General features: G+C 54.5%; 5 protein-coding genes across 5 annotated transcripts; 4 read left to right on the top strand and 1 right to left on the bottom strand.

Annotated features, from left to right (window-relative positions):
- Positions 1 to 384: 384 nt before the first annotated feature.
- On the top strand, positions 385 to 2029 carry J4E78_005718 (uncharacterized protein; the record flags this gene model as incomplete). Its single annotated transcript, XM_049366334.1, has 2 exons — positions 385 to 850; positions 900 to 2029. The coding sequence occupies 2 exons, from the start codon at positions 385 to 387 to the stop codon at positions 2027 to 2029; spliced, it is 1596 nt and encodes a 531-aa protein (XP_049222060.1).
- A 400-nt stretch (positions 2030 to 2429) lies between these two features.
- J4E78_005717 (uncharacterized protein) lies at positions 2430 to 6257 on the top strand (the record flags this gene model as incomplete). The annotated part of the gene is made up of 1 exon (XM_049366333.1): positions 2430 to 6257. One exon carries the CDS (start codon positions 2430 to 2432, stop codon positions 6255 to 6257), a length of 3828 nt encoding a protein of 1275 aa, XP_049222059.1.
- Positions 6258 to 6596: 339 nt separating this feature from the next.
- Positions 6597 to 8853, bottom strand: J4E78_005716 (uncharacterized protein; the record flags this gene model as incomplete). Its single annotated transcript, XM_049366332.1, has 3 exons — positions 6597 to 7097; positions 7153 to 8499; positions 8545 to 8853. 3 exons carry the CDS (start codon positions 8851 to 8853, stop codon positions 6597 to 6599), a joined length of 2157 nt encoding a protein of 718 aa, XP_049222058.1.
- A 231-nt stretch (positions 8854 to 9084) lies between these two features.
- On the top strand, positions 9085 to 10455 carry J4E78_005715 (uncharacterized protein; the record flags this gene model as incomplete). Its single annotated transcript, XM_049366331.1, has 3 exons — positions 9085 to 9088; positions 9314 to 10012; positions 10061 to 10455. The coding sequence occupies 3 exons, from the start codon at positions 9085 to 9087 to the stop codon at positions 10453 to 10455; spliced, it is 1098 nt and encodes a 365-aa protein (XP_049222057.1).
- A 1162-nt stretch (positions 10456 to 11617) lies between these two features.
- On the top strand, positions 11618 to 13337 carry J4E78_005714 (uncharacterized protein; the record flags this gene model as incomplete). Its single annotated transcript, XM_049366330.1, has 2 exons — positions 11618 to 11807; positions 11857 to 13337. 2 exons carry the CDS (start codon positions 11618 to 11620, stop codon positions 13335 to 13337), a joined length of 1671 nt encoding a protein of 556 aa, XP_049222056.1.
- Between the last annotated feature and the right edge of the window lie 143 nt (positions 13338 to 13480).

The raw sequence follows: 13480 nt of genomic DNA, 5'->3' as shown, positions 1-13480 counted from the left end.
GAATGCTAATGTATGATGTTGTTCGCGGAGTAATCAAGACGGGCGGGGGCGTCTGACCGGCTAAACTTCGCTGCTGACATAAGCCCGGCCGTGCCTTAAACGCGACGCGACACTCGGCGTTGAAGGATCGTCGGAATGCCCAGAGTAATCGCGGACTCGTTTCACAGCCCCGGGGCTGTCGCATGTGCCAGGGCGCGCTCTCCACAATCATGAACACCCTTACGATGATATCTAGCTAACGATAGGTGGTACTGACTTTCGCAGCTTGCTCCTTGCGTCCTTTCTCTTTGTTATCGTCGCGCCCAATTACGGCATTTGGCATGCGCGTCAGCCACATACCCGCCCCCCTTCGTTCCTCCCGCCGTACGTCCACGAGCTATCGCAATGGCATTACAATTGGGTTCGCCGCGAGAATCCCTAGAAGAAGACGAAGCCCTCTTGACCCCGACAGAACCGGCTTTTCTGCCACCACACAAACCGACCAAGAAGCCATGGGTACTCCTCGTAGTGCTCATCTTCATCATTGTCGCAGTCGTCGATGTGGGTGCCTACCTCGCCGAGCCACCTCTGACACGTCTATTTGAGGAGAATCTATGTCTCAAGTACTACCGCGAACAAGACCCTTCGGTGATCGATGGCGACGGAAGCATACCAGAGCAGCTGTGCAAGGTGGATGTGGTGCAGCAGAGACTCGCCACCATTTTTGGCTGGCAGGATATGTTCAGCGCGATACCGGGCATTCTTTTGGCTGTACCATATGGCACCTGGGCAGACAAAATAGGGAGGAAGTGGATCGTCACAGCAAGCTTGGTCGGGTTGGACCTTGCCTTCGTCTGGGTGATGATCATAAGTAAGATGGCGTTGCACAAATCATAGCTACAATGCTAACGTATGGCTAGCCTACTTCAACTCTCTCCCTTTACAGTTGACGTGGTTCTCAAGCGCCTTCACGATCATCGGCGGCGGTCCAATCGTAGCCATGGCTATCGGTGTAACGATGATCTCCGACATCGTACCTCCAGAAAAGCGAACGACGGTCTTCCTATACCTGACGGCCTGTGTCCTTGTTGCAGAAATGCTGGCACCGATAATGGCAGCGAGGCTGATGGAGAGCGGGAACTGGCTGCCTCTGCTATTGTCACTAGCGATACAGCTTATGGGGGTTGTTGTGGCTTTGTTCGTCCCCGAGACGCTGCACCTGCGCGATCTGCCTGAACCCAAGGACAGCGGAGACCAGGTCTTCGAGCTACAGCCCACGCCTACAACCAGCCACTTTTCGCTGCGAGCACAACTCCGCAACTTCCAGGATGCAGTGCACTTCCTGAGGAGCGATTGGACCTTGAGCCTGGTCGTCCTTACGTTCTTGGCCAATAGACTGGGCAGACAGTGCATCTCGCTCTTGGTCCGTTATGCTTCAAAGCGTTACAACAGGGAGATCAAGAAGGCCGCCTACTTGCTCTCATTCCGCGCAGCCACCAACTTGGTGGCTGTCACTATCTTGATCCCACTAGCAAACTTCTTCCTCTTGAAGAAGCTGCGATTCCCTGCACACTGGGCCGATCTCTGGATCGCACGCGGATCCATAGCTTTTACTACCATTGCCTTCTTCGTCATGGGTATTGCCGCGCATCCTTCACTTCTGATCATTGGGCTTCTCATTTACAACATGGGAACTGGCTACACCGCTGCAATGCGATCTGTTTCCATTCATGTTGTGGGCGGTCAGTCGAGTCCTGATATTGGCAAGCTCATGAGCACCATTGCGATTGCAGAAAGTATTGGCGCCATGATCGCGGGCCCACTGCTGAGCGAGCTGTTCCAGGTGGGTATTGGTCTTGGCGGCGCCTGGCTTGGTTTACCTTTCTTGACCTCCGTTGTGGTATTCGCGTTCATGACTGTTGTGACGAATTATATTGACGTGGGGGATAAAGAGCCGTCTTATGTGCCGGTGGATGACGCGGACGAGGAAGAGATACGCACGAGTGCGCTGGACCGCGAGGAACTCGCCAGGCATAGAGACTTGCCATGATCATAATATACAGGCAGACAATTTGACTTCTCATGCCCGATGGCGAAGGCTTTCTTTCCAATTTGGGGCACATGCCATGTTATCAAAATGGTAATATTTTCCCGGGAAGGCGCGTTCCAGAGACAGCGGTATCTCCTGCCATGCGAGGCCTCAAGTCGCCGCTTCTTCCACAGCATAGGCAGTGACGTACAAGACTGCAACTGCCGCAACAACCGTTGGCTGTTGTGTCTTTCTTCCCACATGTTCGAATGCATCACCTCTCGTACCATACCGTTGGTCGTGCTTCATTACCGCTGTTTCTGCTACATGCCGTCAACACGTCTTTAGCACTGCTTCGCTAAGTTGGCCGCACCCTCTTACCGCACTACTCCAGCAACCACAGTTTTATCCTGCCACTCCGATGCTTGCTCGTGCGAATAGCGATGCAGGCACCCGACTCCGCCGGTCCAAGTCTGCCTCGACCGTCCACAAACGTCCCACTTCCATCGCCGAACCGCTGGATCTAGATGCGATCAAACAGCAGGCCCTAGCTGCAGCCACTGCTGCCTTTGCTCGTGCGCAGGCTCAAGATGCGGCAGACCGCAACGCAAAACGCAGTGTCGAGCTAGCGAGATCGAAGAGCAACGCCAGCCGCAAGTCTCTCACCTCCCAGGGCAGCCACTTCCCACCTCGCGATTCGAGCTTCCGGTCTTTGCAGCGTCCGAATGTCGAGCAAACTAGAAGTGCACAGCGCCTGTCTCAAGCTTCAGCAGACTCTGCGGAACAGAACACAGAACAATTTCCACCATTCTATCCTACTCCCAGCGTTCATGGATCGCTTTCCATACCGCGGTATCTATCGACGCAGCCTTCGATCACGTTTAGCGAAAATGCTAGACCGAGTTCCCAACCGAAGTCATTCAGACAGAGTGCTTCGTCCTCAATTACCTCGCAGCAGATACGGAAAGCGCGGTCCATGTACTACGCAAGCAGTGTTCAGACGGGATCACCGATTGCCCGGCCGCCGTCCAAGTATCTTACAACACCACCTGTAGCAAGTATTAGCCCGGTATCGGAACCCTCGCCCATACCTTTACCCTCTCGAACAATTCGGCCGTCACCACTAGCAGGCCCGCGTATGCCGGTCACAGTCGGGCCTGACACTACGCTTGACAAAGTACGAGATGAGTATCTACAAGACTTTCAGCAGAAGGCGGTGAAGCACAAACCGTCGATGTTTCTAGCGCCCTTCAAGAAACGACAAGACAAAGGGAAGGACAAGGGCAAGCGTGTCGCGTCGGAAGCGCAATCTTTCTCTACGGATTATCAGCAAACGCCCGACGAGTCGACGGTTAATCTCGCCTTGAGCGACTTCGTGCCACCCCAGGGAATCAAGGAAAAGAGATCATTTTCTGGCTCTCTCAAAAGCAAGATCAAGAAGGTCTTTCGGCGCACGTCGGGCAAGTCGACCAATCTCCCTGTCCAGCAGATCGATGCCAGTCGCGACTACTTCCATACTGCGCACTACAGTCCACCCACCGCGAAAGACGGACTGACTATTCCTCCGCCTAACGAGGAAACATTGAAACGCATTCGTGCTCGGACACCGTCACTTGAAGGCGCTTACCCTGCATTTCTACGATCTGGATCCAGAAGCAACAGCACTGGAAGTGCACGGAGCAATCGGAGTCTTCATAGCGAAGCTAACGCTGCGAATGTATCAGCTTCTCGAGTTACAAGTTGGGGAACTACCGCCACGAGCGACACGCTAACACAACGTGCCATGAAGCGCATGACTGTTATCCACGAATCTAAAGATAGTATTGGGAGCGAGGCAGACCGTGCGGCATCTATGAGTGCTTCCAGAAGGAAGTCTCTGCCTCTCCCACCTCTCGCCGCTTTCCGCGACCCCATGCCCATGGAAATTCTCACCGAAGAGTCATCGACGCCTGTCGATCCCAAGCGCGTCTTTTCTGCATTGATGAAAGAGATTGGATCGTCAAATTCGCAAAAGTCTTCAAGCCCGGCCAAGCGAACACCGGGCGCAGAAAGTGATGTCTTTGAGTCCAGTACTACGAAGCTTTTTTCTCATACGCGAGAGTTGCATTCCAGTGGAAGTCGAAACCTTCGAAGTAGTATCGATCTGGAACAGCGACCGCCATCACGACGACCAGCCACATCTCAAAGCACTCAGAGCAAGACCAGCACGATCAGATCTTTTGGACGGGCGATCAGATCCACCATCCGCACAGTCACACCCATCGGACAACACTCATCTCCTGATCCAGGTCCTACTGGTCGTATGGATGGCACAAAAGGAGTACATCGAAGAGAGGAAACGATGCCTTCGTCGGGCAGCACGCCTGAGTCTGATGATAGCCAGAACGATAGTGATGGAGCTGAGCGCAATTGCGCCGTTCAGATGTTTACTCCAACGACATCGCAAATTGAGAAGCGCGTAGAGAGAGCCAAAGACCATTGGAAGACTCCTCTGGACGAGGCAGAGCACGTCCAGTTTCCGCGTGAAACTGGCAGAACTTACGATGTCGCAACGTTTGTTCAGCGGACTGATGACTTCACGAAACCGGCTGTTCAAGATGACAAGGAAGCTGCACCAGGCGCTCGTGGCATGGCAGGTCAATTCCCACGGAGACTGCCTGTTTCGCCCAGAGTATCCGTGTCACCAGCTTCTCACACTGCCATGACGCCAATGTCTCCCAGCATCTATTCACGAAACACAGATGGCGTCAGCATCCTTCCTAATGACAGTGTCATGTCTTTCGGAGGGCCTGGTGATGTTGAGCAGCCTCAGGACGGCGGCTTGGCAGTCGTTTCAACTAGTCGGTCAATAAGAAGCTACGTTGTAGGCACGCCTTCTCCCCACCGGCGCGAACCTACTCGGACTAGTCGTGACTGGAGAGCTTGGCTGTCGCATGAGATATCTGGTATGGAGCTCACCAGTCAAGAAGATCTGAGGATTCATGATCGGTATACCACTCCCTCAAAGAAAGTCAGACCAGATTCGAGCCGTACATCACATACAGAACACGAAGACACGACGGTGGTTCTCAGGGGATCGCTCGATGTTTCCACGCCCCGACCGCATGCCGAGGATGCATGTGAGAATACTGAATTGACTGTTACTCGCGCAGAAGATATCAAGCGTCGCGATGACGATGGCGCACGTGCTGCGACGTCAGACGCAGAGAGGTCTTCGTGGCACATCAGCACTCGCGACGGCAATCATACCCCACTTCGACAGATTGGTGATACTAAGAAGCTCATCAAACACTCTCAGCCGGGATCAAGGCCTCTTCCGAACAGGCAACATCTACTGTCAACGCCCGAAGGCCACGCATCTAGATCGCGCCCGACTTTTGAAACGCCAGAACTGCCTTCAAGAAATGACCGGTTCTCTTTCCTTGATACTGATCGGCGCGCCAGTAGCAACGTCCTTGGATCGGCTACTGAGATCAATTTGCTGGGCAAATCCCAATCCTCGCCCAAGTCGACACCTGATCCAAAAGCTACTACCAATACATCTGCCCCAGCCACCAACGAAACAACACAGCGCGTACCAATCACCACCCTAAAGAGGAGCCCCGCGCGGAAGGAGAACGTCACTCCTCCATCCCTTCGTAGTCAAAAAGGTTCCACCATCTCCCCGCTAGGTCTATCAACGCGACCAAACTCCCAGCAGCTACTGTGTACGCCCCGCCGTAACTCACCGAGCATCAACGTTCACACCCTTGAAACACCATCAGCAAAGAAGAATACCAGCTCAGCAGAAATAGTAACGCCCCTCCGTCCTCGTATCCGCGCAACTTTACGGCCCATGTCCCCTGAGAAACTCGCTCGTAGACCGCGAAGCGCTTTCGACCTCCGCGGCTCCAACAACACAGGTCGCCCTACTGTCATAGACATGGACAACTACTCTCCACTTCCTGGCTCAGAGCTCCGCCGTCCAGCGCTGACGCTGAAGACCTCGACTAGCTCATTGGCTATGAGTAAGGAACCGTATCCCGAGACCAGAGTTTCTGTTGGGAGGGGTATTGAAAGTGTGCTTGGCGGTGACAGCCCTGGGAACGGAGGCAGGGATGGCAATGTAACACCAGGTCAGCGAATGGCCGACAAGTTTCTAAGGCAGAGAAAGAGTGAGAACGCATTGTCGCCGGGTGGAAGTGCGGGAAAGCAGAGTCTGAGGGGCGGATTGGTGTTGGTTAGGGAGGATACGCCAGCGTTCTTGTGACCATACTGTTATCTAGAGATATGTGTATCGCGACAGAGATATGGCGATGGGACTCTTTGGATACACGTAAGGGCGGATATGCATGACATGGGGGTGGGTAATTGGATGGGCTTGGATGAGATATGGGGGCTTTTGGGCGGTGTTGTTGTTCGATTGGCTACTTGGTATGGTATATGCCCGGTATCTTGTAGTTTTGCTGGTATTAATGCATTTACATCTTTACTGATTCAAGTTTCTTTATGCACATTTCGAAAATTACATATACACAATAACAGGGTATTTTACTACAAAGGAAAAACGCTGATGTTGAATCCACCTCTTCTCCCCTCATCGTATCCATCACAACAACTCCCCCTCCTCATCCAACCCCCCTTCATCCTCCTCCTCCTCAAAATCCATATCCGCCGCCGCTTCATCCGCCTTTCTCTGCACCTCCTTCAACCCACTCATCTCCTCAACCCACCCCCTCTCATTCAGCGCTCTGGCTACAAACTCCCAAGGATCCTTGTTATACGCCTCGAGCACCCTGTCGCTACACGCTGAACAGCAGTCGTAGGGTTTACCCTCGACTTGCAGGTTCGAGAAGGTGGATAGGTAGCCGCGTATTGTATGGGGTATTGTACCGAGGGGATGTTGGAAGGGTGGTGGGAGAGCGGGGTGTGATGGTGCGGGTGCGGGGGGAGTGTTGTTCTTGGTTTGGACCGAGGGGGGTGCTGCGCGGGCTTGGGAGGGGTGTTGGAGAATGGACATGAGGAGTTCGACGAGGAGGGAGGAGGCGAGCGGGGCGACGCCGGGGCGGGTTACGGTGCATTGTTGGTCGAGGGTTGCGTTGCTTAGGGACTGTTTTGTTGGGGTTAGCGGTGTGGATTTAGTGGAGTGGGATGAGAGAATTTACGTCTGCGGGTGCGACGACGTCGTTGCAGAAGTAACATCCTAGTTCTACTTCTCCCCTTCCTTCTTGCGTCGTCTTCAGGCCGTGGCGCATGACTACGTAGGTGTCGAAGCCTAGTGCGGCGTTGAGGACAATCTTCCCGTAGGCTTTGCCCATGACGGTTGGCAGCCATCTGCTCTCTCGTGTGTCCATGAGCAGAAATATGGCGTCGTGTTCGCGGATGAGCTGCTGTAGCTTCTCAAACTCGGCCTTTGTCTTTGCGCTATCGGTCATCGGGTGACCCAGCATCGGTACCTCCATGACATGCCCTTGAGCGTCGACACCGGGGTATATCTCTTGCAGAGCTTCAGCCGCTCTTTCGGCCTTCTTTGCACCGCCTTGTAAACAGTCATTGAAGTTGAAGAGAGGCTGTCGTACGGGGTTGGAGAAGCTGACTGTAGCGTTGTCGATGAATGTGATCTTCCTTACACCCCATCCCATGAGCGTTCTTGAGACGTAGGTGCCTAGTGTCCCTGCTCCGAGCAGCAGACACTTGCAGTTCTTGATGACGTCCAGGTCGATGGTAGGAGCTATTCGCCACTTGATCAGCTTGAGGTTGAGGTCCACAGCCTGATCTGCGAGTTTGCGCTCGTCCATGTATTCCGAGAGGTCCACGTTGCGCGATGTCAGTTTGCCTGACTCCGTCCGTTCCCAGCCGGTTACTTTGGGTAACTTGGGTGTCTGTGGGCGAGTGTCTGGTGTGTCGGAGGCGGGCGCTGCCTCGGGCACTGGATCTGATCTTAGTTGCAGGATCAGAGAGTTGGAGTGATCACGCCGTGTGTGCGTGTCGCGATAACACATGATCTGAGCGTCGTTCAGGTGCCACCGGTTTCGCATCAGCACGAGCAGGTTGCGAAGAGGCCAGCCTGGGTTGGTTTCGTATGTGGAGGGGTCGGCGAAACATATGAAGCGGTCTTTGCTATCCACCTTGTCGAAGAAGCCCTTCTCGTAAGCCTCCAGTCTGCCTATAGACCATGTGTATCCGAATTCTTCCAAGGGTGAGACGGGCGTTTTTGGCCTCTCCTCCGGATCTCCGCCACCTTGTATGCGCTTGGCTAGGAAGAAGCCTCTTTGGCGGACGTCTGAGCTGTATCGCCACGTCTGCACCGCGTCTACCAAGTATGTGGTCTCTCTAGAGTGTAGCCTTGTTGCCTCCCCAATCTGCTTCCACGGCGGGTCTGATTGTATCGCGGGGAAGCCAAAGTGGTATGTGAACTTGTACTTCTTGAGGTTGGCGAAGATGATGGCTGTGAAGGAGGAGAGGAGGGAGGGGCATTCGTATATCGAGCCGTCGTGGATAGCATCCCATATCTATGCCGCGTCAGTTTTGATCGCAGGGGGAGATGACGGACGTACTGTTTGGGCACATCGTTCGAGTATGGCGGCGCGATCGAGACTCTTGTAGTCTTCTATGGTGTTGCAGTTCTTTATGATGCCTTCGGCGCGGCAAAACGTAGGAGGGGTATCGTCCGATGTCAGCGCATTCGGGTGTATCTGTACTCGCATAGATCGCGACGAGTGCTCTCCAGGACGGACTTCGTACAGCCCGAGCACCTTGCGCGCGGAGTCGTCGAGTTTGTCGTGGTTGATTTTGATGTGTGCGAGAGCGGCATAGAACTGGACGTCGACATCACTCAGCCAGGGCGCAAACTTGAGGGTGGACATGGTGGTGGTATTGGAAGTGGTAATAGTAGGTGGTGGGGTTGCGATGAGACGGGAGTGAGGATGCGTGGCGAGGCGGAGATGTAGTATGCAGGGGATGTGTCCTAGCAGGCGATGATGATGGCAGTCATACGAGCAAAAGAAATACACGTGCAGCTGTCAAAGGCGCCTGCATGTGACAGTGAATGTCCCAGTGATGCTGAGGCAGCCGCACGCTTCACCCCGCGCGCCGTCATGGGTCCAGCCCTGAGCGATCGATGAGCGAGGCCCCGCCACGCTAGACGCGTTCCTGCAGCCGACCACGCGCTTACCCGCTGTTAGCAATCCGAGGTTCGATCCACGAGTCCGCCCTTGCTGTTCTCCGGTTACAGCACATTTGGACGACATCTATCGCTATGCTTATTGGATTGTGCGGAGGCAAGCACCGTCCGAGATTACATGAGACGAGGCTGACAGGGCACAGGAATATGCGCGGGCAAGTCGTCGATAGCTTCGTACCTTGTCGAGGAGCACCAGTTCACCCGCCTACGCCTGGCCCGAACTGCTGAGACGCCTCCAGAAGAGAAGTCAGCTTCCAACACACGTGTTCCTTCGCCGGTCAAGTCGTCCGTAGACGCACAGCATACCTTCCCGAACATCGATTCGCTACTCGATTTCGTCACGCTGAGATGGAGAGAGCGATTCGTTACAACGGACATATGGGACGAAACTGTGGTTGATGCCCTCCTCAGGCGTCCTTTCTTCCTTCTCGTCAGCGTCGACGCGCCTGTCAGTGTGCGATGGCAGCGGTTCAAGGCCCGATGTGCTGCCACCGACCACACACCGCCTACTCTCGGGGAGTTCGTTCTACGCAACGACAAACACTTGTTTGCTCCCAGAACAGGTCTAAGCGCCCTCTGTCAGAGAGCACAGCTGAAGCTACTCAACTCGTCGTCCGACATGGCTTCCCTGCGTAGTGCCATACTTTTCCTCGATCTCATGGATGAGGCCCGTGTACGGCCAAGCTGGGATCAATACTTTATGCAGTTGGCAGACCTGGCAGCGCGCAGGAGCAACTGCATGAAGCGACGAGTCGGTTGCTGCATAGTACGAGAGAAGCGTGTGATTAGCACCGGGTACAACGGTACCCCACGTGGCATGACCAACTGCAACGAGGGCGGATGTACGTTCACACTCGGGCATCCCCACGACATGGACTAACAACATACAGGCCCCCGCTGCAACAACGCCGCACAGGGAGGTGTTGGTCTCTCCACCTGCCTCTGCCTGCACGCCGAAGAAAACGCCCTCCTCGAAGCCGGCCGCGATCGCATCGGCGAGAACGCCATTCTATACTGCAACACATGCCCCTGCTTGACCTGCAGCGTCAAGATAACACAAGTTGGTATCAGCGAGGTCGTCTATAACCAAGGCTACCTCGTCGACGACCAAACAGCCAAAATCTTTACTGAGAGCGGCGTCAAGCTGCGCCAGTTCTCGCCGCCTGCAAACGGCCTGGTGGATCTGAGCATCGGCGTGGGCGCAGACAAGCAGGAAGAGGACAAGGCAGAGGATGCTAGAGAACTACTCGATGATATGAACTTCCTGCGACCTGTGGAAAACTAGAACAAGCTGTCAGGACGGACAAGCTAAATAGGAACCAAGCTGTCCGACCCGCATGTAGTCAGATGGGGAGGGCTGTTGGCGCGTGGTGGCGCATGGCGGCGTTGCTCAAGAACAACGCCTCACGAGGTACGACCGCATGTCAAAGGCCACTACATGTCTTGGGCAACGACATCATGCTAGTTCCGGCGCCTTCAGACCTTCTGTTGGTCGCCAATTGCGATGCGCATCGTTCCAACTTCGACAAGCTAGAGTTGGCGTTCGGGTACCGACGATGAAGGGATAGATACAAGAAGGGCTGGCCATAGCACAGCCTTGCCGGGCAACACCGCCACGACCGCACACGCGATCGTCAGCAATCGTTCGGTTCGCCCGCGTGGCCCTTCTCATATTAACAACCTCAAAAACGCGCAATACTTAGACTTCGCATTCGGCCCATGACGTTTGACCTTGAGTTCCGTAACTCGTGTTGCTGACTTCTCATTTCCCCGCCTCAACAGTACCCTGAAGTTTAACAAGCTTCGGCCCGCCTGCTCGGGTTGAACTTGGGCCTGATGACGCGCCCACGCGGCGCGGTACCAACACCGTCACTATCACAGTCACCGCCATGCGATAGCAACATGAATCTTTCGTAATTCGCTTTACGAAGACATACGGAAGAAATACCGCGTGTCGTCGTTAATGTACCTACGGTAACCGTGCTATCGTCCGTCGCTCCACAAGCTTGACCAAGCCTCGACAAGCATCCGCTTCCGAGGCTTACACTCTGAGCTGGTCTGGGCACAATGAATGCACTAAACAGAGCCGCGGCGAATCAACGCCAAACATCATGCAAAAGTCTCGGTCTAATCTTCGTATAGTCCTGCTTCAGGAAGGTGCCTAAGGCTGTGCTTCTGTTTGCACTGCGTCATCTCGCATACCTCGTTGGTGCTCGCCCTTCGGCTACGAATCTCAACGCGATAGCATGCCCTGCACGACCCGGAGAGTGGCGTTTGCGAGGTTTATTACCGAGCCTTGCTCGTGCCTCCGCCAACCTCCTGCTCTTCTGGGGTAAGCGCAAGGGTCTGTATACCGCAATGCCGTCACGTAGTGAACGTTCAAATACTCGCCTTGGGCCCGTTTCTTCCGTGCCAGCTCACAGCCGCTTTCATCAGTCAATCCCAAGATGAAGCTCCTTTCAGTGGTTGGTTCTTTGCTGTGTGCTTCTACAGCTCTTGCTGGAAGCTCGCCACACAAGCGTGGTGTGTTTGAGAAGGTTAGGCCTGCTGTCGAGAGGCGTATGCCGGGAGAGGCTTTCAAGCATCCCGAGATCCAGAAGCGTGCCGAGAGCTTCTTCTTGACCAACAAGACAGAGTGTTAGTATTCATTGTCGTACTGTGATGCATCAGACTAATGAGCCAATAGCCTTCGCCGTCAACGGTACTGGTATCCCAGAGGTTCCTTTCGATATTGGCGAGAGCTACGCTGGTCTGCTGCCCATCTCGGATGATCCGGAGGAGACGCGAAAGCTCTTCTTCTGGTTCTTCCCTTCCACCCAGGCTCAGACCCCTGAGGAAGTTGTCATCTGGCTCAACGGTGGCCCAGGATGCTCTTCGCTCAGCGGTTTCCTCACGGAGAACGGCCCGTTCACCTGGGAATCTGGCACTCTCGCCCCGGTCCAGAACCCCTACTCATGGACCAACCTCACCAACATGCTCTGGGTTGAGCAGCCCGTAGGTGTTGGATACTCGCAAGGTACTCCCAACATCACCGACGAGGTTGAGCTTGGCAATCAGTTCCGTGGTTTCTACAAGAGCTTCGTTGATCTCTTCGGACTCTACAACTGGAAGACCTACATCACCGGAGAGTCCTACGCTGGTTACTACGTTCCCTACATTGCCGACAGCTTCATCACTGCCGACGATGACAAGTACTTCAACCTTGCCGGTATCTCCATCAACGACCCCATCATTGGTGACGAGACCATCCAGCAGCAGGTTGTCCTTCTCCCATTCGTCAACTTCTGGCAGAACCTGCTCTTCCTGAACGACACGTTCATGGAGCAGATCACCCAGCACCACAAGGAGTGCGGTTACACCGACTACATGGACAAGTACTTCACGTTCCCCCCACCACAGGGCGCTTTCCCCGTTCTCCCCGACCCATACAGCTCGGAGAACTACACGTGCGACCAGTTCGACAACTTCTACTCCGCCATCCTCGAGGTGAACCCCTGCTTCAACATCTACCACATCACCGAGACATGCCCGCACCCGTACTCCCAGCTCGGCATAGTCAACACCGGTGACTACTCTCCTCCAGGTGCCGAGATCTACTTCAACCGTACCGACGTCAAGATGGCACTCCACGCCAACGTCAGCACCGAATGGCTCCAGTGCACCAACACCAACGTCTTCGGCAACGGCGACGACGAAGGTTCCGACCAATCCCCTGGCCCCGCCAACAACGGCGTCCTCCAGCGCGTCATCGAGTACACCAACAACACCATCATCGGCTCCGGCGACCTCGATATGCTCCTCAGCACAAACGGCACCCTCTTCGCCATCCAGAACATGACCTGGAACGGCGCCCAGGGTCTCTCCGAGTACCCCACCACCCCTCTGTACGCTCCTTACCACCCAGAGTACAACGGTGGTGCGCTTGCGGGTGCTGGTTACCAGGGTTACTGGACTGCCGAGCGCGGTATGATGTTCTACACTGCCCGTCTTGCTGGTCACGAGCTGCCCGGCTACACTCCTGGTGTTGCTTACCGCATGTTGGAGATTCTACTTGGTCATATCAAGGACTTCAGCAGCACTGAGAACTTTGTTACGCAGACTGGTAACTTCACCGGTACTGGAACGATTTACAGGAGGGGTCTCGGTATGGGTAGCATGCAGTTTTAGATGTGCATGAGAAGAATAAGATGATTTGAGGGATATTGAAATGAAAATCTAAATGATACCACCATACTTTGTTTGCATACCAATTTCATTTGTGTGATGAGTGCGATGTTGTCCAAAGGATAGATGGCTGCTTAGTGGACCGT

This window comes from Alternaria triticimaculans, assembly GCF_023758025.1.
Source record: "Alternaria triticimaculans strain BMP 0046 chromosome Unknown scaffold_7, whole genome shotgun sequence".
In the NCBI taxonomy this organism is placed as follows: Eukaryota; Fungi; Ascomycota; class Dothideomycetes; order Pleosporales; family Pleosporaceae; genus Alternaria; species Alternaria triticimaculans.
The sequence above is the reverse complement of the archived record's forward strand: the minus strand, read 5'-3'. Positions and strand labels throughout refer to the sequence as shown.